The sequence below is a fragment of the Siphateles boraxobius genome, unplaced genomic scaffold (genome assembly GCF_051911475.1).
Source record: "Siphateles boraxobius isolate OS27281-9 unplaced genomic scaffold, OSU_SipBor_1 130, whole genome shotgun sequence".
Lineage (NCBI taxonomy): Eukaryota > Metazoa > Chordata > Actinopteri > Cypriniformes > Leuciscidae > Siphateles > Siphateles boraxobius.
Genome location: NW_027508734.1, coordinates 28,168,425 through 28,194,334, shown reverse-complemented (window position 1 = coordinate 28,194,334; position 25,910 = coordinate 28,168,425). Strand labels below are relative to the sequence as shown.

Genomic DNA, 25,910 nt, shown 5'->3' with positions numbered 1-25,910 from the left:
TTCCTGACAACTTTAACCAACTTCACTTTGCTGCTAGCATTTTACACATGCTCGCTCTAGCTCTACTGATTCTGCAGTAACTTTCTCTAACTCTGGGCAGTGTCAAGCTACTCGCGCATGTGCTGTACTAATGGAATGATGGGATGTAAGCACAGATGTAATAATGTTAAAACATTAATGGTGATATCCTAAGTCTGACCATAAAAAAATATGATTTAAAAAATATATAAGTTGTATATGATATATATATATAGGCTTCTGGGTATTTGTTGGGGCCTTGGGCCCCAAGCACCTGCTAAACTTGCTTATTGTTAAGGCTGCCCTGAGAACATTTGCATACACATGTGAGAGAAAGTCTTTTGATATTTAGTACATTTTCTCATTAAAACGGTGATACCCTGAGAGGCTTCCAGAAGTTTTACAACACACGGCTCTCACGACTTTGCTAAGGGAGAAGGTTGTGCAGAAATATATATATATATATATATATATATATATATATATATATATATTAAATTTTAGCAATTTGTCACACAAACAGTCATTATATCATATTATAGTATGGGGCTGTTGAATCCTTGATTCTGGAAAAGAGGGATGGAAAAGAGAATGAAAATGTGAAAATAAGATAGGGAAAAACGGAGCACTTAAGGAGAGATGTAAGGACTGTCATTCTGTTCATCTCTGATAATACCAGCCAGTGGTGAAGAAAATAATCTAATCCATGCAGTGGACTGCACAGTGACTTTAAAACTAATAACAGTCCACAAACAATCACAGCACAGCCAGACAGGCATACAGTTGCAGAAGAAAGATAGAAATACTTGCATTCATTTGCTGATTTAGAATGCAGAGGTCACACACACAGTTTCCTTCCCGACTGCTAGACTGTTACATTGTGTCTATACTGTAAGTGAGCAGTGAAGCTTGACACAACTACACTATAACAATGCAATGCTCAGTGTAAACAGCTTTGTCAATTACAACGGGAGCCATTTTGAAAAATTCTTTACAGATTATTCACATGCATTCTCATAAATCAATGGCATACATAAACAGCTTTAATGTGGCAGAAATTATACAGTATATTCCAAACTCAGACAGAATCCATGTGTGCATAACTTCTTAAGGTCCTAGCACAATTCTCGTCCGAAGTTTTAAATATAATTAAAAAATTACGTTAAAAAATAAATACGACCTCACGTTGTGTCAATCACGTTTACACACTGCCTCCGAAATTTTTGTTCATCTTTTGTTCAACTCATCTTATCTTTTGTTCGACCCATTTGGATTGGGTTCGATTTTCTGCATTATTCGCATCCGTAGCAAGCATTTTGAGAGGTGTTTTGACAATTTAGAGCCATAGAATGACGAATATGAAAAAACGCATATTTCGGACTCAGTGTGCAAGGATCTTAAACAAGTTCAGAAAGCTGCACACATTTATGCTAGTTATTCACAAAGTTCTAGACATCCTCTTGTCCACTGTGTAAATGTTTATATTTAATTTAATATTAATAATTCATATTTATCTGCTTATTCATTCTGCTGCCAATAACCACACAGCACTCTCTGCTCACATTTCTTTGTGTATAGCTCATACATCATAGGCACTATCCGCATGTGTACAGAATAAAATTCACCTTTGGCTTATAGCTGAAAAACAACAATTTTGAACTGTTTTGTCCATCGTCGCAGAAATAAACAGGGAGTGGATCTCACTCAAGGGAAATAAGAAAAATATAGACTAACACTTTCATTCAGTGCAGTCCAATTACTCCATCCACACCGATACAGACAGCATCTATACTGAAGTGCAGTTAAAAGAGAGGGAGAAACATTCCCTCTGCAACTAAAATAACACTCCAGTTGAAATGTTAATTATAGACATGCTGAGTGTGGGGGGCTTGTGTGTGTCTGGATTGACCTCTTATTGGATATGTCAAAGTGGCAAGATCATGAAATTAGGATGTGTGTGTGCGTGAGAGCATGTTCACGGTCTGTCTTAGACTCTCTCTGTCTCTGTGTTGAATGTTTTATAAGTGTGTTAGGCAAATCCATCAATGCTAAAACGAACTCCTGGCCCTCAACCTTGGTGTGAGTGTACTGTATGTCTGCTTTTGTGTTTGTGAACCCTCTAACTCCATTATCTACAAACAGAGGAGTCAAGTCCAGGTACAGAAAGTAAAATTCCTCCTCAGTATTTTGTTCCAATCACCTGGATTTGCTAATTAGCACAGTTTTTCAGCCAGGAGATAGAACTAATTAGTGAAATCATCTGGCTGAGTTAATGGGTGGAATAAACATATGGCAGGACTTTTACTTTCTGACCCCTGGAATTCACACCTCTGTCTACAAAGAAATTCAAAGGCCCCATGACTTAAAAAGTTGTTTGTGAGTTAATGGATAAGGATTGAGGATAAGGATTTAAAATATATATTTTTTGAAAATGTTTAAGATATTTTAGAGCTTTCTATAACTAGAAACATTTATATTCATTATACAAATGCCCATGGAGTTATAAAATTTTATTAAATTACATGACTTTTCCAGGTCAATAAATCAAATTTCTAAAATTAAGCTGCCTTATCCACAGTATTCCTGCGCCCCATTAAGCTTTGCGCGAATTATGGGTGTAACTTCCGTTAAGTTGTAAACAATCAGTGAAAGGCTCGCTCTATGAACGCAATAGGTTAAAAAAGTGTCACAATGAGATGACATTAATCTACTCACCCTTAAACCATCAAACATTATAAGGAAATTTAAAAGTGTAAAAGCATCAACAAGGTACTTTCAAAAGACCAAATAACCCTAAAGCGCGAGTCTTTGGTTAAATAAAAAAAATGGTGTTACCTTAATCAAAAATGTTCATTAACTTCAGCATAACGTGATACTATTTCAAAGTAATTTCCGTCATTTTGACAGATTATAAATTGCATTTACCTGTGAAAACAAACCTGGAAAGAGACGTTAGGATTTTGAGGAGAATAACGAGAGATTCTTCAAGCATTCCAGTGAATTATTAATGGAATGTATCGTAAATTAAATTCGGGTAAACAGACCACAAATGTGCAGTATATGTTGTCCTTTTTCATACATTTACAGTGGATTGCAAAGGGAAAAAAGACAATAATCATGAGGAAAAGAAAGCAGCGACTGAAAAGAGCTTTTGCCATAGATGTTCTTATAAAATATCACGTTAAAATACCAAGTATATCGTTATGCTCATGATGTCTGAAAATAAATCATAAAAGAAAATTGACAGCTGATCCAGTCAAAACTGACGGATCAGCTTTATTTGTAGGAAAACCGATTTGAAATGATTCGTTTCAGCCTTTTTGAATGGAAGTTCCCCAAACCGGAAGTGCCACCCATAATTCAAAACGCAGTAAGGTCGTCAGGAATAAGGTGGATACCCATGTTTTTCAAACAGTGGGATCTCTGATTCTTCAAAGAAAAAAACAGTTGAGTAAGTTAATTAAAATAAGAAATATTATTAATATTTTTAGTTGCTTTGGCTTATTTTAATGCTTATTTTGTCTTGTGTTTAAACCAATTTGAGACATCTTGAGGCCTCCTTGGATGTTTCCTGAAGCCCCCTGGTTGAGAACAACTCTAATTTCTATCCAGAATCTGAAGCTCATTTTAACCCTCTGAGGTCTGCTATCGTGCCGGCGCGATAGTCTCGCTTTTTTTCTTATAAGTGCAAAAGAGACTCAAAATACTCTGTTGATTTTAATCTTATGTGTTAGTGTTATACATCATTCGATCCTGTTAAGTGTGTATATTTTTGTGTATACTCACAATATAAACAAAGTATTGTGCTTTTAGTCAAATAAAGAAAAATAAACATGTTGCTAGTTTTGCCTTCTCTCTGTCAGTGAAGTCCATTCTGAAACGCGTCCGAAAATTAACTGTAATTCCGCAAATACTTGTCATACAGGCACAAGTGTTTTTCCATAATAACGCTTGAACTCTCTTCTTTTAAATGAATGAATTTATATAAAAAAACAAATATTCTCAGTTTATGTAATCTGTATGAAAAGAGAGAGATGTCAGTATTTTTCTTTCCAGCTCATTATACCTAATTACGCGTTAATGTGCCACGCCCACGGAGAACGCGCTGTATTCAAACGCAAATGATCTAAGGCAAGCCATTCAAACATGCCAACGCCCACCAGCTGGATTATAAAACAGATCAAGTTTAGTAACTATCTTACTGCCGCTGTGTACACAGCGTATCCCTACGCTGTGAGGAATAATACTAATAACCCTGGGAAATGTACCAGAAGTGCTGGTAGTTTCATTTCGAGGAGCAACGGATCCAGCTGATGTAGTAAGTAATTTATTCTTAAGTGCTTTGTTCTAATCGCGATGTCTGTAAACCGCAAAAAGACTGTTTAAATATGAATTGCGTGTCTGTGTGTAGGCTAAATGATGAATGAACGGCACAGGCGCGCACGCGTTGTTTACTACAGTTATACAGGCCGTGTCTGTGCCGTTCATTCACTCTCGCACCTACATTAGTAAACGTTATGTTTACATGAACACATCCAAACTATATTGCTATCCTACTAAGATGAGTAAAAATATACTGAAATATGTTGAAATAAAATGTCTGTATAAGCAACAAACTGCAAATTAACATGCTAATATAATATCATAAACACGATATGTTACAGACTAAATATGAATGTTTAGATAAGATTTCGTGATTAGTTTTGGATAGATTATAAAGTTTTGACTGTAAAAAAAGACTACTGTCACATGAAATATGGCGGGGGTGGTGATGGCGCAGTGGATAAGACACATGCCTTTGGTGTGAGAGACCCAGGTTCGAATCCACTGTGAGACACCAATATGTCCCTGAGCAAGACACTTAACCCCTAGTTGCTCCAGAGGCGTGAAACCTCTGAAATATAGCAATTGTAAGTCGCTTTGGATAAAAGCGTCAGCTAAATGAATAAAAAGTCAAGTAAAAAGTAAAAGTAAATAGGCTTTTGTTCGGCAATTTCTGCTCATATGTTAAATATACTATAGTATGGGATGTTTTGTCAAAAATAAAGTAGGTATATTGAATTATCAACTAAGATGTTATTTAGTGTTTGTTCCAATATTCAAACCAATTAATTCCTTACCTTTTTTAATACGTATGATAAAATGTATACTTTTTACAAAGAAAGAATACACTTGAAATATTGTTAAAATTGTAATTGTTGTTGTAATTGTAACCTATTTGTAATTGGTTACAATTTCTAATTGTAATATATATATATATATATATATATATATATATATATATATATTCTTTTGTCCGAGGTCGCATTCTTTGTTACCCAGTGACACAGCTGTGTGAAAGGCTCATTAATATGCAGCTGGCACATTATCCGGCCTTTGTCTTCTCAGGTGTGAACACGCCTCCACGCATATTGCCTTTCCAAACAAACGGTGTCTTATAAAATTTAAATAAATGTATTGTTTTGTGTAAATGATTAGGCAGGATGATTTTCAGATCATTTTGAAGCAAACATTCTAGGCAACAACACCCATTAGTCAAAAGTCTTGTGGACACATATTTAGTATGTGTTTTGTGGCCTTATTTCAGACACTTTAAGTTTTAGATTTTTCAATAACCATGCATAAACAATATTCTCTCAAAAATACAAACATGTACATACATCTTGCTCACATATTATGGTAGTCCTGTTTGTGCTAAATAGAGTGTAATTACACCTTTGCAATTCATATGTTTATAAGCAACTGAAAAAAGCACAAATGTCAGGGCATGTCAAAACATCTCAAAGACCCCAAAAACACCTTAGACCTCAGAGGGTTAAGGACACAACGCCTTTCAAGCAAGGCAAATTCACTTCCCTTGCAGTATGTAAATTGCAGGTCTCACCTTTACTTTTTCCTGCAGCTTTCCCAGGCTGACAGTGCTTTCTATGATGCGTGTGAGGACACCCTCCTTGTCTTTCTCTAGAGATGAGGCCTGAGGATAAAGAGAGGGAACAGGAAGGGTTACACAGCTACAGGGAGGCAGACAGAGGAAGAGGAGGGACATTGAAGATAGACATCATTGAAGAGTAGTTTCAGGGGAAAGAGCCGGGAAAAAGAGAGAGAGAGGTGCCAGTTACTTTGATAAAAGTGTGAAAATAGCAAAGCAAGAGCAGCAGAGCAAATCTTTAAAAGTTTGACTAGACTTATGGGTAATAACATTCTGTTGAGTACAAACATTTCCCCAAGCAGCAGTGAGGCTCACTGTCTGTAAAAAGAGGAGTATAAAAATGTAATTATCCCTTAGCTTGAGGCTCTACCTTAAACACAAAAACTGCTCTGGAAAGATTCGACGGAGGGTTTTAATGTAAACTCCAAAGGCAGATGAATTCAGGAAATACAGTGTGTCCTTGGCTAAAAAATGCTTTGTATGTTAACAAACTACGAGAAGTAGTGCATTTGTGACATGAGATGGTGTGAACTGGTGAAACTGGGTCACACTTAATTCATTTTAGCATGCTTTTCCAACCTGATCTCCTATCTGCCACTACATCCTGTCATGTATACAGTAATTAAAGTCTTCATGAAATCAGAATTGACCTTATTTACTTTGTTAGCGCACATTACTAGTCTTGAGGTAAATTTTAATCTATGCAAGTTAATACACAGGGAAAAAAAACTTTAATCACAATCTGAAAATTTGCTTCCGCTATGTCGGTTGGAATGGCGTTTCTTCTCTGAAGACGTCAGTTTGACGGCTTGGGTAACCACTCCCCTCCAACCGACAGTCTACTATGAGCAAGGGATGGAGAGGAGGTGCACTAAAGTAAAACCCTGCCCTCCATTCAATATTCTGTTTCACTTGGAAATACCTCACAACACTGAAGTAAAGTTGGTTACAACTTCCAGTTCATTTGGACTTTAAGTCCCTTTTTATTGGTAGAGGAGCAATAATAACCTCCTTGGCTCCTTTTGAATTACTAGAACAGTAATTATTTTAATATTTTTTCATTTATTTAACAATAAAAATAAAACTTATACAAACAGTCCTCGTGGATGACAATTTCCAACTGATACATTTATGAAAAGCACAACAGTAACCTCTGTAACCATTTTATGATTCATAAGATGGTTACAGAGGTTACGGTTGTGCTTTTCATAAATTTTCTCTCCTTAGCAATGTTGATGATTCTCAAAAAGCAACACTTTTCAGACATATTTAACGACTATCATTCACAATCTTTCGCTGTCAAGACTGGTGAAGAAATTATTGATTGAGCTGCTGCTGGAGAGCACAGATCAGAAGAGAACAAACAAGAACCAGAGATCAAAACATATGGTGATGTAAATAGATAGCAGCTCACACAGCATGTGTGTGAGTTTCTGTAGAAGTACCATGTGCATGAGCTGGTCTCTTTCATGGCTGGTTTTCTCCGCCAGTGTGATGATATTGGCAAGGTACTGATGAGCGATGAGCTCTTTCTCTAAAGAGTCTTCAACCTGTTGCTTCAGGACACTTGTACGTCTCTGAGCCTTCCTAAGGAGGGAGAGAGAGTAAGAGGATGAGACATGAAAGAAAATCTGAATTAAAAACCTTAAATAAGTCAGCATTTATGCAAGTTTAAAATATAGAAAGCAGTTGGTTCTGAGACCAACTGAAAATCTGGCAATCAAAATAAAATTTTAAAAAAAGTTTGAGGACTTTATTTATAAAAGAAAACCATTAGGACATCAAATTAAGAAGATATATCAAAGATTCTGCACTATTTCTAGGTCACTAATAAAATGTAAATAAATATTTTTTAGAAATTATTTGTGACAATGACCTTGTAAACGCTTGGTACAAAAGTTCTGGATTGTAGCTTGAGTCCTGCGATTATTAAAGCTATAGTGCGACAACCAAATACTAACACATTCTGTAATGTTTCACTAGCATACACGGGTTTCTTGTATGCAAACAATACCGGATGCGCGTATTCAGGGGGCAAAAAAACGCTATCTGTTATGCTGAGTTCTGTAAAAGAACATTGCAATTAACGTAGATTTCGCATTGTTTGTAATTTCTTGTTGACTCAATAATAAACTGCAATTTCAGAGTTGGATCTGTTTGTTTGTGTTTCATATTAATATAACATTATGTAAAACGTCCAACTGTTTACGAATCAAAATCCGGACATACTGATGCATGTATGAATTATCATGTTAGACTAAGTTAGTAATGTAATAGCCTCTATAGAGCCCGAATTTGCTTTTATATAAGTTAACCTTGTTTACATTACTTTACGACCTGCAACATATCATGACTGCACACATATAACTTTACTGTAAATCAAAGATTTGACGATGGATTATGTGGGAAGTAGTCTCCGAGCATGGCGATTAAAAAACTTACTCTCAGCAATGGTGAGATCTTGCCGGATCCCTACGCAATACCTGACGATCTTTGGATTGTGGATGACAAGAAGTAGCCAGCAATTGTATGTCCTGATATATATATATATATATATATATATATATATATATATATATATATATATATATATATATATATATATATATATTTGTCTAATTCAGACACCAAGTTTGTATAAGAGAAATGATTAGAGCGTACAAATCCCTTGATGCATACAACTACATGCTATGTAGTCATGTGCAGCTCGTCAAATACTTTGATGCTGCACCGGATTTTTGCGTGTTGAGGTCAGATGTGCTCCCTAGTCAAAGGCAAGGCATTAAAGCCAAGACTTATGATGCCTGGGTGTATGTCCATAAGGGCCTTGGTTACGTCCTTACGGCTAACTGCAAATGCATGGCAGGGTACGTCTATCAAAATGTATCTGCCATCAGAAACCCTTTACTCCGGTACGAAGACCGCGGGTCTTTTGCCCCCTGGCTGTGTGCGCAAGCAGTGATGACGTCGCCGAGAGATCCATTTATAGCATGTTCTGCTGATTTTTTTATTTTATTTTTATTAAGGATGCATTAAATACATCAAAAGAGATTTATAATGTTTTCAAATTCAAATAAAAGCAGTTCTTTTGAACTTGTTATTCTTAAAAAAATCCTGGAAAAGAAAATCAGTTTCCACAAAAATAACCATTTTCAACACTGACGATAATAATAAATGTTTCTTGAACAGCAAATCATCATATTAGAATGATTTCTGAAGACCAAAGTAATGGCTGCTGAAAATTTAGTTTTGCGCCCACAGGAATAATTACATTTTAAACACATTAAAATGAAAAAAAAACTGTTATTTTAAATTGGAACAATATTTCACAATATTAATGTTTAACTGCAGCCTTTGGTGAGCATAAAATACTTCTTTAAAATCATAAAAAATCTTACAGATCCCAAACTTTTGAGCAGAAGTGTATAACCAAAATTAAAAATGTATGTTTCATGTCACAAATTTTTTTAAAAAGGGAGGGGTAATTATTATAATAAACACTGCACATTTACATCCTCTCTGCCTCTCCTCCCCTGCAAGGTCTCTCATTAATTTCTGCCATTTAGATGTATTCCTTATCCTCGCCTTTATAAACTGCCAACTGAGTGGTTTTAAATGTTTCAGCAAGCAGTTCCCCTGCATCAGAGTTTATTGGTATTCGTTGTTTGCTTGATTTAGAGTTTCTTTCTCATCTCTCCTCTAACACAGCTGCTGCTATTACACTTCCTGTCTGTTCTCCTTCTGTTTCTGCAGCCCTCTGGCCATAATAATCTGTCTCTGCTTCTATGGCCTATTACTCATCCGGATCTGCCTCCTCCCAGCTAAACATGCTCTTGAAGTCAGAAACGTCAAATCTCAGACTACTAAGATGTAATGTTCCACAGTATTTTCCTAAGCAGTTTTTTCCCCATACTGAGAAAGGCCAGAGAGTGCATCTCATTCCAAATGCAGAGTTTTGATATCAAGTCATTGTTAGTTGATCTTAATCCATCCATACATCCAACATTACCCAGAATAAACACCCAGGCCCTGACTGAGCACACAAGGCTTTGAGAATATTGCAAAAACGAGTATCTTCCATACACACTTCACCCATACACACCATAGAGAATGAGAGAGACACAAACGCAAGAAAGAAATCTTCAGATATTAAAAATAGCTTCTAATTGTTTGCATTTGTATGTGCGTGTGTCCACCTGTTAGCTTGCTGTGAAAGCTGTAGCTCTGTTTCCAAGTGTTTGATATCAGTGTTAAGGCTGGTTTTGTCTAGCAGCAGAGTCTTTTTCTCCACCTCCAGCGCACTCACACGAGCCAGCAGCTCTTCAACCTCACAATTCTTCACCCTCTCATGATCCTGCAGCTGTCTGAAATGCAAACACATACGTGAAAAGCTTATAGAAAAAAAAAATCAAGGTTAAAGCATGCAGTATTTACAAATGGAGTGCATTGCTATTCCAAGTTGCTTCAGTAGTCTTTGTTTATGTTGTGCTTCCTGATATGGTCTCTTGCAATACACTGATACCTAAAGTTAATGAGGCTTCACTATTAGCAATTATCGATTATTATTGATTATTCAAAGAGTAAAAGGGAAATATTGTTATTTCAAAAGCACTTTTAATTTATTTTCTTTATTTCTCAGATCTTCTTCAATTGTATATTCATCATCATCATCTTCTACAGATATATTAACAGTTCCAAATTTCAAGTTGAGTTCGTTCAGGGCTTTTAGTTGTGGAGTGGCAAAATTATGGAATTCTTCACACATTCGCCAGCTAGATTCTATTTCCCTCTTTAAAGCTCAGATTAAAACGTATCTGTTTAGATCAGCTTTTAATGACTTGATTGTTTGATTTGTTCGATTGTATGTTTGATCAGTATGTCTGTATTTTTGCACAGCTTTGTATTTTACTGGCTTGCTTTAATGCTGCACATTGCCCTTGAGTGCCTTGAAAGGTCCCCATAATAAAAGCTATTATAATGTATTACTATTATTTAATGAAGAAAGATACCACTGGATGCCTTTAAAAGAACTGTGTAACATATACTGTAAGGATATTGTATTGTATTCAAACACACATGTATTTTATATGTCTACGGCAAGTGTGTGTGAATGCGTTTGTGTCCTTGTTTGTGATGTGTACATCTGTGCTACAGTATTTCCATTATTTTTTATCTCTTCGTTTGTTACCTAACTCACACAGACAGTGTGTAGGGTAAGAATGTTTAGGCTGTTTCTTTCACAATTGTCTGCTTAAGAAATTGTCACCCTTTATCTTTCTCCAGGTTAGTTCCAAAATTAATGACATACCCTAGAAAGATTTCAATGATTATTTTTTTATATATATATATATATATATATATATATATATATATATATATATATATATATATATATATATATATATATATATACATATATATACACACACACATAGCTCGCAGCTCGATTGTAATCTCTGTTAATGCAAGTTACGGCGAGCTGCACGAACGTGCTGGATTCGCCGTGTTTGGATACCGATGTAGGTTTGCAAAGCCATGAGCATAAATAGTAACACAACGACCGCTATTGTTGATGGAAGGCTTGTTCGAGATGCATCGGAGCGGCATGGACTGATCGGAGCTGCGGGAGTGTTTGAAGAGCATACGACTCCTTCTGCTTTTTGATCGCTCTCGCAGTTCGAGATTCACAGTGTCGAACCATCTCGAAGAAGCCTGGTGTGTTTGTGAGTGCCGCGCTAGCGTTGCTGGGTAACATGAGATGTATACAGTGACGTAAGATCTGGCTCTGTGATGGCTCTCTAGCCTGTGGAAAGGCAAACCGGTTCTTTGAAAGCTCGTCAGTTGAACCAACTCCGAACCGGCACTAGCTCTAACTCTGAACCAGCACCAGGTTCTTGTTGGTGGAAAAGGGGTATCTGTGCCAATTGGGCATCGTTTAAATGCCAGGGCCTACCTGAGCATTGTTTCTGACCATGTCCATCCCTTTATGGCCCACATGTATCCATCCTCTGATGGCTACTTCCAGCAGGATAATGCACCATGTGACAAAGCTCGAATCATTTCAAATTGGTTTCTTGAACATGATAATGAGTTCACTGTACTAAAATGGCCCCCACAGTCACCAGTCCTCAACCCAATAGAGCATCTTTGGGATGTGGTGGAACGGGAGCTTCGTGCCCTGGATGTGCATCCCACAAATCTCCATCAACTGCAAGATGCTATCCTATCAATATGGGCCAACATTTCTAAAGAATGCTTTCAGCACCTTGTTGAATCATGGCACATAATTCGCTCCATAGGCAGCGCCTGATCACACAGCGCTCACTCACATTCTCCGTCTTCATTAGTTTATGATCTCTGTCAGTCATATCTAATACATTGTTAGACAGAACTGGTAAACAAAGAAAGTAAATGCTATGCGAAAAAGTAAAGCGTTTGCTTTTATATTATTTGTAACAGAAAAGGCAAACAATCAGGCTAAAATACTTTCTCATTTACCGTCAACATTCAGCAAATGCACATCTACATCATTTAAACAAATCTCTGAATATCTAATAAAAATTTGAATTTCACAAACCTTGCAGATTTAATAGAATCCAGCTGTGATATCTTTTGTGTAGACTGCATAAACGTGTTACTGCGAATGACGGTTGGTCAGTGTGAAGTGAGTGAATGCGAACAGAAGATCAGCTTCACAGGAGACGCGATCGAAAAACTTTAAATCCTTCATTTTTAAATATGCTGTGCTATATCCAGTTGCCCACTGTGTCATATTCATATTGTTTTCACTGTGTGCTGTATGTAATATTAGCGTTACCTTGTCTTTATTTGGGAAAATATGATTACCAGTGCGCACGAAATTACCAGATTACAAAGTGCCCTGTTACAGTGTTTACTTCCTTTTTTATCCACATGTTCATATATTTTTAAACAATTACTTTATTTGTGAAAAATACTGTAATAGGATTGTAGATTCAAGAAGTTGCCATCTAAAGTTATATGCATGTTAATTTTTAATATTTGTTTTCTAATTTATTTTTAATTTATTAAATATTGATTAAAATAAATGAATATATAATTAATTATTGCCTTTATATCGGCCATCGGCCACCCTGCTCTCTAAGATATCGGCATTGGCCATCAAAAAAACCAATATAGGTTGACCACTACTTCCGGATAACTAAAGTGCATTAAAGGGTTAGTTCACCCAAAAATGAAAATTAAGTCATTAATTACTCACCCCCATGCTGTACCAACCCCGTAAGACCTTCGTTCATCTTCGGAACACAAATGAAGATATTTTTGATTAAATCTGAGAGGTGGATCACTGCTACATAGGCTGCCAGAGGGAATGAAACTTGACGGCCCAGAAAGTCATTAAAGAAAATGTTTAAATATTCCATGTGCCTACAGTGGCTCAACTATAAGTTTATCAAGCGACGAGAATACTTTTTTCCCGAAAAAAAAAACATAATAACGACTTTATTCGACTATTCCATTTCATTCCTTGTGGGCCTGAGACGAGAGTTCAAGAGATTTCCACGACGCATGCGCGAGAACTGAGAAGAGAACGTTCTTCTTCTAATACTTCTTGTTCAGTTCTCGCGCATGCGTCGTGGAAATCTCTTGAACTCTCGTCTCAGGCCCACAAGGAATGAAAAGGAATAGTCGAATAAAGTCGTTATTATGTTTTTTTTTTTCGGGAAAAAAGTATTCTCGTCGCTTGATAAACTTATAGTTGAGCCACTGTAGGCACATGGAATATTTAAACATGTTCTTTAATGACTTTCTGGGCCGTCAAGTTTCATTCCCTCTGGCAGCCTATGTAGCAGTGATCCACCTCTCAGATTTAATCAAAAATATCTTCATTTGTGTTCCGAAGATGAACGAAGGTCTTACGGGGTTGGTACAGCATGGGGGTGAGTAATTAATGACTTAATTTTCATTTTTGGGTGAACTAACCCTTTAAGTACAAAATGAGATGTTCCAATTCAGCAGACTTTAAATATATCAATTGTGTATACCAAAAGTGAAATTGCAGGGTATTAATATTAAGTACATAAATATGTAAATGTATTTGTGTAGTATATATACTTATACCAAAATGTATTTGATTTATTTATTTTATGCTATTTATTTTTCAATTGGGACTACCTTCCTTCCCTCAATACTCAAAATAGAAATTCTCTCTGCTGCAAACCCTCGCATACAGCAGATCAAGAAAAGTAATGAATTCCTCTCCTTGACACTTTTCTGTCTGTTTGTTTTTATTCAAAGCTTTTGCCATCCAGTCTTATTTAATTAACATGAAATCAGGGCTGCCAACTTTTGAGTTTAGCTTGGCGTGAGACTACTCCAAGGGGGGGGGGGGGGGGGCAAGGTCTCCACACGCAAGGTCTCTCGCTCGCTTACCTCTGCCGTGCGCGCGGTTTGGAGCACAATATCTTTACTCTAGATTACGGGATATTTAACTAATTTGCGGTATAACTAGTCGATCGCGAGTGGCTCAACAGGTAGATATATAGATAAACTCATCTTTCAGGCATTTTACCTACCGGGTTGACACTTAAGCGTGAGAAATCGGGGGTGTGGCGTGAGAGCGTGAGAATTGGGTCAATTGCGTGTGTCTCACGCTCAATGCGTGAGAGTTGGCAGCCCTGTGAAATGCATGATTGGTACCTTTTAAGTTTTTCAGTCACAGCATTGTGCTCAGCCAAGCTCAGAGAGTGTTCTAGAGCCAAGCGCACTCGTTGAAACTCTGTCTTCAGGGCACGGTGTTCTTTACACTCCACCTCTAGCTCTTTTTCCAGAGCCTGTTTCTCTGACTCCAACAACATCACCTGTTTCGAGACCTTACACACTACACACACACATAGAGGTGGCTTTATATTTTAGTCTATATGAATAATACGTGTGCAGTATATGCTGAATAAAGTTAAAGACAGTAAGGAACATGGTGAAGAAGACACAGGTTCATTATAAAGAAACATCACAAATGAAATCTCCTCAATATCTCAGAGATATCAACAATGTCATTAATTGTTCATCATTTACCAAGATACCAAAGTCTGCTAACAAAAGTCAGAGATTTTAATATGAATTAAATTTTCTGGGCTATGTAATTCACATTTATTTTATAACTCTGAACTCTTACAGTATGTAAACAACTGTCTATTATGCATTTTGAATGGCTGTCAATGTTTGTATCATTCAGTACCAAAAATTGTTCTACTAGTGATTGCAACGAGCTCCTCCATGGCAATTATTGCTATGATTGTGATGTGGACTTCCCTATTCCCACAGAATTAGAATGATTAATAAAACTTTATAGTTATAGTTATAGTCCTTGGTGTGAATGGGCATTAACTCTAGGAGAATAGCAGAATCCACACCAAAACTATAATGATAATGACACAGAGGAACAATATCGTTGGAATTATTTCAGAATATTTTTTTTCCTTCTGCTTTAAAGCACTCACTGAGTTATGCTGACAACAAACGTTATGGTTTGGTTGCATCAACACTAATATAGTTGTTATTATAGTTATTGTTCTTGATGTAGACAGGCCTTAAGATCCACCCCAAACTCAATCCACTGGTTGAGCTGGCTGAGATGCTCAGACAAACAGCACTATTTTGATGTGTGTACACATTTCAGGGGGAAATCAATCTACGAAAACCTTATTTATCACTGCAGCTGGGTTGGGAGCTTCCATGTTTAAGTTGATACTTAAGAAATACATTACATTTCTGGAGCTGCAAACAAGTTAACATTTGCAATAAAATATTCTCCATTACATAAAAATATCATAGTAGTAACTGTATCTGAAATCCACAGCATTAATCTTGAGCTGTTTTTGTTGTGTTAACAGCTTTGATTAGCAGCTGTTGTCATTTGAGACCACATCTGCTATTAGACTACACCACTTAAATCCGACATGATGTTTTTAAAGACTCTCAGGAGACAAGGAAAAAAATCCAAGAGTTTTAAGAGGTATCCCAGCAAGCAAAATTGCGTTTAAAAGACGTCTAATAACCGTCCAAACACAGCCCTAAAACAGGGCAAAATTTGGGCTGTCAGTGAAAATGTAATAGACGTCTAAACCATAGCCCAAGAATAGACTAGATATCAATTAGATAAAGAAATGAAATGAGTGAAGAAATGAAACCAAACATCTTGTAATCACGGTTTACTTTGCATACATGATGGAATATCATGCATCTCAAGCTATTTTGGCAAAAACGACATGTAACAAAATTTAAGGTTATTTTGGCTAGAAGTCGGTTACTCATAGCTGGACTATATCGGGTCTATAGTTAACCTAAATGGTGAAATTACGGCTATTGCTTGCTGGGATGAATGAGGAGTTTATAGGTATACCATACCTTCCTGTGTATGTTTGCTGTGGGCTTCTTTAGCTTTGGCATGCTGTAGTTCCAATTGCTCGATCAACACTTGATTCTCCTCCAGCACCAAGCGAGCCTGCTCCTGCAGTTGCCTCCTACACACAACACGCGTACAAACACACACACACACCTGTGTGAGTGTTTGAATGAACAGTGAGGTTGGCAACAGGGACGAGAGATCCTTCACTGACGAAGATGACTGTGAACAGCTGGCAATTAATACAGATAAAGACAAAAGCTAAAACCACCCTAGGACATACAAATTAGTTAACACAAACACACAAATTGTTCAGGTCAATGGTAGGATTTAAATGCAGAAATTCAGAGAAAGCCAATAAGTATTGTTGAAAGAGTACTGCAGTGCTGTATTATCTTTTCGTTTTTATTTTGACATTACCGTTTAACAATGCAGAAAAGACTGTTCCCTTTCGAGAGGTCTCTCCTATTGCGTAAACAGCTTACGCTATGGGAAAACTCCTTTTCTCGAGAATACTGAAGTCTTTATGTAAAACGCATTGCAGCTGCACAGCTGACAGCAATGAAGGAAGGAAGCTCGGTCATTGGCTGTGCTGCGGCAACTTGCTCGAACCAATGACGGGGCGACTCTGAATGCGCGACCAATGAGCGCGCTTCGCGCCCACGCGCGTCAGAGCCCGTCGAGATGGGCGTGGCCAAGAGCTATTTATTGGGCGCCCCGTCATGAGAGTTCTTTAGATTTAATCTCCTTCAGCGAACACCTTCTTCGCTGGATCCTCCGGATTATTGAAGCCGCCGCCCCCGTCGAAAAGCATACCAGCGGGATTGCTACGAGGACGTCGGCACCTTCAGCCGCCTTCGAACGCCATCCTACTGAGCCATCCGGCGTACCACACACGCAAGTATCTTTACATCTGTCCGCCCCGCGACACTTGTAAAAGAGCAAATTTCTGAGGCGTTGTTTCAAATGCCTTCCTGCGAGGTCGTGCAGAGACCTTCTCCCGGTCGGGGATCGTCACATCATCTGAAAGCGGGAAACATTATAAAAGTGACGAGTGTGCCTACCACTGTTTATGCACCCCCACTTATAAACACTGTCCTTACAGTGTCAAACACAACCCCAGCTCAGGCTGCGAGTTTTACAGACACAGCGCGAGCTGTTGTAATCACACACGCGCCCATTCACTCAGCTGCTCAGCGCGCGCCCGCGCCTCTGAGAGCTACGAGCTCAGGCGATTCGCTGGCCGGGTCCCTACGTCACAGCGGCCCACCCCTAGCCTGTATTCAGCCCATATTTGTACACGCAGCGGCATGGGAAAACATTCCAGATATGCCGAAATGGGTATTGGATATAGTAAAGCATGGATACTCGCTCCAGTTCGCTCGCAGACCACCACGTTTTACGACTGTGGTCGAGACGAAAGTGAGAAAGGAGTGTTCACATGTTCTACGCACCGAGGTGCGCAAACTAATAGAAAAGGGCGCTGTGGAAACTGTTCCCCCCTCTATGAGAGAGGAAGGTTTTTACAGCCGCTATTTTCTCGTCCCGAAAAAGGATGGCGGTCTCCGCCCCATCCAAGATCTCAGACACCTGAACAAAGCACTAGTGATTCGCTCGTTCAGAATGTTAACAACCAAGCATATCCTCGCGCAAGTACGCCCAGGAGATTGGTTTCTCTCAGTGGATCTGAAAGATGCTTACTTTCACATTCCAATAGCGCCTCATCACAGGCCGTTTCTGAGATTCGCTTTCGAGGGACAGTCTTACCAGTACACAGTACTTCCGTTCGGCCTGTCCCTGGCTCCCCGTAAATTCACGAAATGTATGGATGCAGCACTTTCCCCCTTGAGACGAAGGGGAGTGCGAATACTGAATTATCTCGACGATTGGCTGGTCCTAGCACAATCAGAGAGTCAGTTAATAACACACAGATCTTGGATTATCAGCCATTTAGAATGCCTGGGTCTAAGAATCAATTTCGCAAAAAGCATACTATCTCCCAGCCAGAGGATTTCTTTCCTGGGAATAGTTCTAGACTCAATGCAAATTACAGCGCGTCTCTCATCAGAGCGCGCGCTCACCATCCGGCGCCTTGCAACATCATTCAGGGCGGGCGCGCGCCCCCGTCAAGCGGTTTCAGAGGATGCTCGGTCTCATGGCCTCAGCATCAGCCGTACTCCAGCTAGGATTGTTGCATATGCGCCCTCTCCAACGCTGGCTCAAGAGCCGCGTCCCTACTCACGCGTGGCGTTCGGGCCACCTTTTAATCAGAGCGAACCACGGCTGTATAAAAGCCCTGACGCACTGGAAAGTCGCCGACTGGTACCAGTCAGGCGTGAGTCTGGGTGTGAACACAAGGAGAAAGATGATAACGACAGATGCCTCCAAAATAGGTTGGGGGGCCCTTTACGAGGGCAGGCCTGTCTCCGGCTTTTGGTCAAACCCGGAAAAGCGCCTACACATAAACTGTCTGGAGATGAAAGCGGTCGCTTTGGCTCTCAGAGCCCTGCTTCCACATCTAAAAAACGAACACGTCCTGGTCTGAACGGACAACATGACGGTAGTGTCGTACATAAATCGCCAGGGTGGACTCAGGTCGAGCTCCATGCATTCAATGGCCAGGAGACTCATTTTATGGTCCCAGCACAACTTGCGTTCGCTGAGAGCAGCGCATGTGCCAGGCGCCCTGAACCAGGGGGCAGACATGCTATCCAGAGACAAGATTCTCCCAGGAGAATGGGCTCTCAACCCGCTGACGATTCAGTGGTTATGGAAAACCTTTGGCAAAGCGGAGATCGACCTCTTCGCCTCCAAGGAGAACGCGCACTGCTCTCTTTACTTCACGAAAAGCACGGACGCACTCGCCCAGAGCTGGCCGAGCCGCCCCTTATATGCCTTTCCCCCGATCGCGATGCTGCCACAGCTCATCAGTCGGGTCAGAGAGGAGCAAAACGCAGTGCTTCTGATAGCCCCACTCTGGAAGAACCAAACATGGTTTCCAGATCTGATGCAAATGCAATCTGCACCACGGCCGATTCCACTGAGGCCAGACCTCCTCAGTCAGGCCAGCGGGATGATATTTCATCCCCGCCCCGATCTGTGGGCCCTTCATGCATGGCCCCTCAACGGGTTCCCAGGAACCTCACGAGCGGAGCACTAAAAACCATCGCTGAGGCGCGGGCGCCCTCCACGAGACGCTTATATGCTCAGAAATGGAAAGTGTTCAGTGACTGGTGTAATGCCAAGGGCCTGAACCCTGAAACATGCGAGATTACGAACGTACTCGCTTTTCTACAAGGGCTTCTGGAGGCGGGCCGCACCCCCTCCACGCTCAAAGTATATGTGGCGGCCATCACAGCGTCACACGACCCTGTAATGGAACGTCCATTGGGAAGAAACGACCTAATTATTCGTTTCCTAAGGGGCGCTAGGAGGATGAACCCTTCACGCCCCCCCTCAGTGCCGATCTGGGACCTAGCTACTGTCCTAGACGCTCTTAAGGGGCCCCCGTTCGAACCACTCCGAACCGTGCACCTTAAACAGCTTTCGCTTAAGACTGCGCTCTTGCTGGCACTCGCCTCGGTCAAGAGAGTGGGCGACCTGCACGCGCTTTCGACAAGCGCTGCCTGCCTAGAATTCGGACCTAACGACTGCAGGGTCGTCCTTAGACCGAAACACGGGTATATTCCTAAAGTGCTCACCACTCCCTTCAGAGCACAGGTTATCTCCCTAACTGCGCTGTCGTCTCCAGCAGACGAACACGACGCTAATCTACTCTGCCCCGTTAGGGCTCTCAGAGTGTATTTGGAGCGTTCTGCCATATTCAGACAGACAGAATAACTGTTTGTATGCTTTGGCGGCCGTACGAAAGGTTCTGCCGTTTCAAAGCAGAGAATCTCTCACTGGATAGTTGAGGCTATAGCACTGGCTTATGAAGCTAAGGGACTTCAATGCCCCTGGGGAGTCAAAGCACACTCCACAAGGAGTGTGGCTTCTTCCTGGGCATGGTCGAGCGGGATACCGATCGAGGATATTTGTGCGGCGGCAGGCTGGGCCTCACCGTCCACATTTATCAGGCTCTACAACCTACAGGTCCCGACATTGCATTCCAATGTACTATCAGCATGATGCTAGTTGAACTACGAGTTCGTATCTAGATTATGTATGTGCTTGTGTCACACTGAGCGCCTTCTAGCCGCTCTGTATTTTTTCCCACATATAAAGCTCGCCTCTGCCGGCTAGTTGGATGATAACTTTGCTTTTCAGCTCAGGCACCTGCCTCTGGCTATCATAAGGCGAAGTTCAGCATGCACGGCGTTTTGCATGGTGTTCCCATAGCGTAAGCTACTTACGCAATAGGAGAGACCTCTCGAAAGGGAACGACTCTGTTACTAACGTAACCTCGGTTCCCTGAGAGGAGGGAACGAGTATTGCGTAAGCTGCCGTGCTTGTGCTTGGTTAGTTCGCTTCAGTCGTTTTAACCTAAAGAACTCTCATGACGGGGCGCCCAATTATTGGCATCTTGGCCACGCCCATCTCGACGGGCTCTGAAGCGCGCGGGCGCGAAGCGCGCTCATTGGTCGCGCATTCAGAGTCGCCCCGTCATTGGTTCGAGCAAGTTGCCGCAGCACAGCCAATGGCCGAGCTTCCTTCGTTCATTGATGTCAGCTGTGCAGCTGCAATGCGTTTTACATAAAGACTTCAGTATTCTCGAGAAAAGGAGTTTTCCCATAGCGTAAGCTACTTACGCAATACTCTTTCCCTCCTCTCAGGGAACCGAGGTTACGTTAGTAACCGAGTCGTTCTTCACATTCAGTTACCAACGACAATTTGTATTTGTATCAAGCTGAAATTTTACTGTATGTCTGACGTGCTGATGCAAACACTGCTCTCATGTCAACATAGACCTAAAATATGCTTTAAAAACAACCCATAACAACCTGAAGGAGAAAAAAAGGGGAAGTATATTTCTGCGGAGAGTTCTTTAAAGTCGAGATGAAATGGAAATAGATACATATATTTTCTTCAGTATTGTGATGTATAGCCAAGTAAACAGATTATTGTACGAGACGAAAATGTAGAGCGGGTCTTGGTTCTTTCCATCAGTTGTTGATGATTGGATAGAGGAAGATTTGAATGCAAGCTTGCCATTTGTTTGTAAGAAAGGGGCAAGTTTTAAGCAGATTAAATGATTGGAAAAGTTTCATACGTCACTGTGGCAAGCAGGGCAGGGCCGAGAGCCGGTGGCGCAAGTGATAATGAGCGTCACCTGTGTGCAACACCGGTCTCGAGTCCCACGGAGGAGATCCGGAAGCATAAATGGAGGAGTGACAAAAGTGCAAGACGAGAGAGGACCAGGCCTGGACATTTATGTTGATGTTTTATTATGTTTATATGTGGCAGTAGACCGTGAGGGGCTGCCGCTTTACTTGTTTGTTGTGTTTATTTTATGATTAAAGTTACGTTAATAGTTTGCCGGTTACCGCCTCCTCCTTCCTTAAACTTTAAACATTGTTACAGTAACCAAACAGAAGTTTGTAATTTCATCAGAAGATCGACTTGATTTTTATTAAACATAACAAGGTCAAAAAAGAAAGAAAACATATGCATTGATGAGTTTATCACAATATAACCAATAACATGCATTTAGAGAACAGAGGAATGGGTGAATTTCCATTTCTTGTCAACTGTCTTGTAAACACTTTTGACATAACACAGTAAATTGTAAGAAGTATGTGATTCATTAAAAAGAACCGGAATCGGTTGCACTGCACTGGTTGCACTGAATACTTTTCTTTCATTACAAAAGAGTGATTCATAAGAGTCATTCATTTGGCAATCAGACTACACTGGTTGCACTCTGTGTCATGATTCACAAAAAAGAACCGCTATTCCGATCGCATAAGCGGAAGAATGCATCTCCAACAACTGTTAACGGAATATCAGATATTAATTTCTTAGTTTTCAACCCTATAAATGACATATATCCTTACTCTGTGTTAACACATCCTCACTCTTATTCTCATAACTTCAGCCCCATGACCATCAGCCATAATCAAACAGGACCATGGGGCACTATCAGTCCTGTGACAAAAGCATGGCTAGCAGACTGAGGCATGCCTCAAGGACAAGATGCCCAGTTTTTGTTTTCGCCCTCAGGATTATTGCATTCCCCTGGACATTTTTCCTTTTTCCCCCCTAATTTCTTTTAAATATAATTCTCAGAGGGAATGTCAGCATAAGTCCATTGTCATTTCATTCCTAGGCACAAAAAACAAATTCATACACACACTTTTACATTATATAGAGAAAAATGCTCAAACTCACCATTCTTTGTTCCTGACAGTGGTGCTTTTGTTAACCTGAGCATGAAGTTTCTTGTTTTCCTGAATTACCTCCTCTGCACGTGCTCTGAGAGTCTGTAGTTCGTCCTGTCAGGAAAAAACATAGGCTACATTTATATTGCCATGGAAAAACACTCCACAAACTGCTAAACTACTTTAAGTTAGGTTATTGGTATGCATGAATGTCCTCTGGTGCATGTGTAAATGTATTCAGCTCACCCAAAGATCATCTGAAACTTCAGCACAGGTGAACAATGCAAAAAAAACACTGTTCTCACCAAACCGATGCTTAGCAAGCTCAAGACAACAGCTTGACACAAGATTGAGGAGTTCCAGAAGAATCTAGGACATTTTGTATTGTGGACTTTTTTTGTGAATTTGTCTTTGACTTCAAACATACAGTACTTTAATATAACTATACATGTGATTAATCAACCCTACTACTGAGAGAATGTTTTTTTGAAAAATCAGTATCTGTCCCTTTAAAACATAAAACGTGACTAAGTGGAAAGATCTTTAAATTCAAGGCAGGTAAGTGTGGTGGGAGTGTTGGGTGCACTGCAAGTGTGTTAGAAAAAGAGAGAGACATAGATCAAGTGAAAATAAGAAATGTGTGTGTGTGTGTGTGTGTGTGTGTGTGTGTGTGTGTGTGTGTGTGTGTGAGTGTGTGTGTGTGTGTGTGTGTGTGTGTGTGTGTGTGTGTGTGTGTGTGTGTGTGTGTGTGTGTCTGAGTGAGTGACTGAGTGTGTGTGTGTGTGTGTGTGTGTGTGTGAGAGAGTGTGAGAGTGTGAGAGAGAGAGAGACAGAGAGAGAAAGTGAGTGAGAGAGTGAGAGAGAGAGAGAGAGAGAGAGAGAGAGAGAGAGAGAGAGAGAGAGAGAGAGAGAGAGAGAGAGAGAGAGAGAGAGAGAGAGAGAGAGAGAGAGAGAGAGGGCAAAGTCAGAGAGTCAAAGATAGACACTATAAAGCCCCTTTCACACAGCGCGTTGATCCCGGAAAATTGCCGGGAAATTGCCGGAACACCTTCTTTGTGAACGGAAACATGACCTGGGATTGATGCCGGGATCGATGCCGGGTTGGGGACCTAGTAACATTGCCGCGTTCAGTCCCGGAACGCGCGCTGTGTGAACAAAAGCCGTAATCAATGCCACGTCGTAATGATGGCCCTGAAGCCGGGATCGTTTGCCAGCATGAAACGGTACGTAATGCGCTGGATTATGATCGAATCAGAGAAAAAAAAATGCACAAGCGTGGTTTCTCTCGAGAGAAATCGCAGCTCATAAGCAAACTATAGATGCTGCTGAGACATTACATGTCATATCGATGTCACGTGTCTTTACGGGATTTTTACGGGTTGTGTGTGAACGCACTCTCTGATTCCGGAAAATCACTGGCAGTGTGAATGAACCAAAGTCATACGAAACCGGGTCAAATCCCAGGTCACTTTATCCGTGTATTTTCTGGAATCTCTGTGTGAAAGGGGCTTAAGAAAGATATTATTACACAGATCTTATGATAAATTAGTTTTCTTGCATCAAAAACTTTATCATATTCTCATTGTATGTCTGTCTCATTATTGCAAGACTGCCAGGCTAGCAGTGGCATCTCTCATTGGTAAAATGTACATATTAATAAAATATACACCGGCAATTGACAAAACCCTCAATATACAGTAGTCAGTAGATGATTTCACAAATTACATTAAAAAAATCAATCATCACAATAAAGTGGTAATTTGTACCCTTCCAGTATCTTTAAATTGCCCAAAACAAAAGTCACAGATCAAAGCAAGCATAATTAGGCTATGCCATTGTTATTTAATACACACTTTCGATTGTCAATTTCTTTTTTTAATTCTTGCATGCAAATACCAAATGATGTAATAAGAGTAAACTGAATTTAACTTTCCCCTTCTAACACAGACACGCACACAAACTCACCTCACAGGACTTGAGGAGTTTGTCTTTGGCATTCAGATGGTCCTCATAAGCCAGCAGCAGAGGTGATAAATATTTCATATCCAGCTAAAAGGCAATATAGAGTAACCACAGCATTAAACAAAATAAAACATGCCTTTCTGTATTTCTCTTCTGTCCTTTCATAACAAGAAGCTTTGAAATATTCTGACAAGTTTTTGCCATCAACCTGTTTGGTAAATAATACACATAAGCACAATGTGAAAAATAAGTGTTTCACGTTAATTAATGAAATGCCCTTACAACAAAACAAGAATGTATCATCTTAGGATAAGTAACCAGTCATAAACTTTAGGAAGAGGCAGTATGGAAATGTGAGACTATATGAAACAAACACACAATAAAAACTAAATAATACAATAAGTTTACGCACCAGCCAAGGAGGTGCAGGTCCTTTCACTGGCAGGCATTTAAGCTGAGCATTCTGGGGAATTCAGGAAAAGAAATGCATTTGAGCCTATACATAGTCTCACTTCCTTTATTCCTATAGATATTGTGATGTGACAATAGAACTAAAAATTACTGTAAGGGCCTTTTACGCAGAATGTGTTTTTGCTTTTAAAAACTACAAACAGTACAGTGCAATGGGGGAAAAAATTTAGAGACACACGTTTTAAAATTCGAACTTTCTGATATTTTTAGTACACCGCATCATGAGTGAGACCCTGCAAAAGCCACAAGACACAAGCACAATGGTCAAACAGGATAATCTGGCTCATATTTACATGGTAAAATATGTAAAGAGTGCAGTGGAACACAGAAATGGGATAGAGGTCTGACAGCAGTGTGGAGCATGTTTTAGCGGGTGTGTGGATAATGTGCTTTAAAGCAATGAGAGATGAGCCTCTTTTGGACGTTGATGCAAGAGGGCAATTCAGAACTCACAAGTGACATGAGCCAATGGCCCCCTTAGGACAGAAAGACACACACAGCTCAGAGCTGATGTAGCTCAGAGGTTGCTTTAGGACAAGCTGCCATTGTGAGTTTAACCGGGCTTTCACACTATCACTTTTGGTGCGCACCCGGGTTCGAATGACGTCAGAGTTCGGTTTCGTTTGGATGATCTGAACGCTGTCTTCCGAACTCGGGTGCGCACCCGCGAACCGTACTCGGGTCCGCTTAAAAAGGTGGTCTGGGGTACGGTTCATGTGAACTCCAGTGCGGTTCGCTGCTGATATGAACGCAACCGAACCAAACAGCGGAAGTGAACCGCTATTGATGACGTATAATGTATGTGGTCGACAGGACAGTCGTCAGTGTG

General features: G+C 40.1%; 1 protein-coding gene across 3 annotated transcripts in view; it reads right to left on the bottom strand.

The window, feature by feature from the left end:
- cep89 (centrosomal protein 89) overlaps nt 1–25,910 on the bottom strand; it is a 175,645-nt gene that overhangs the window by 123,965 nt on the left and 25,770 nt on the right. For all 3 annotated transcript variants that reach the window (XM_077228974.1, XM_077228975.1, XM_077228976.1), the window contains 8 exons: nt 25,023–25,073; nt 24,614–24,697; nt 22,659–22,762; nt 16,334–16,449; nt 14,627–14,807; nt 10,144–10,311; nt 7,393–7,534; nt 5,903–5,992 (listed from right to left, as the gene is read on the bottom strand). In XM_077228974.1, coding sequence (XP_077085089.1) covers nt 5,903–5,992; nt 7,393–7,534; nt 10,144–10,311; nt 14,627–14,807; nt 16,334–16,449; nt 22,659–22,762; nt 24,614–24,697; nt 25,023–25,073 — 936 coding nt within the window. The remainder of the gene's footprint in view (nt 1–5,902; nt 5,993–7,392; nt 7,535–10,143; nt 10,312–14,626; nt 14,808–16,333; nt 16,450–22,658; nt 22,763–24,613; nt 24,698–25,022; nt 25,074–25,910) is intronic.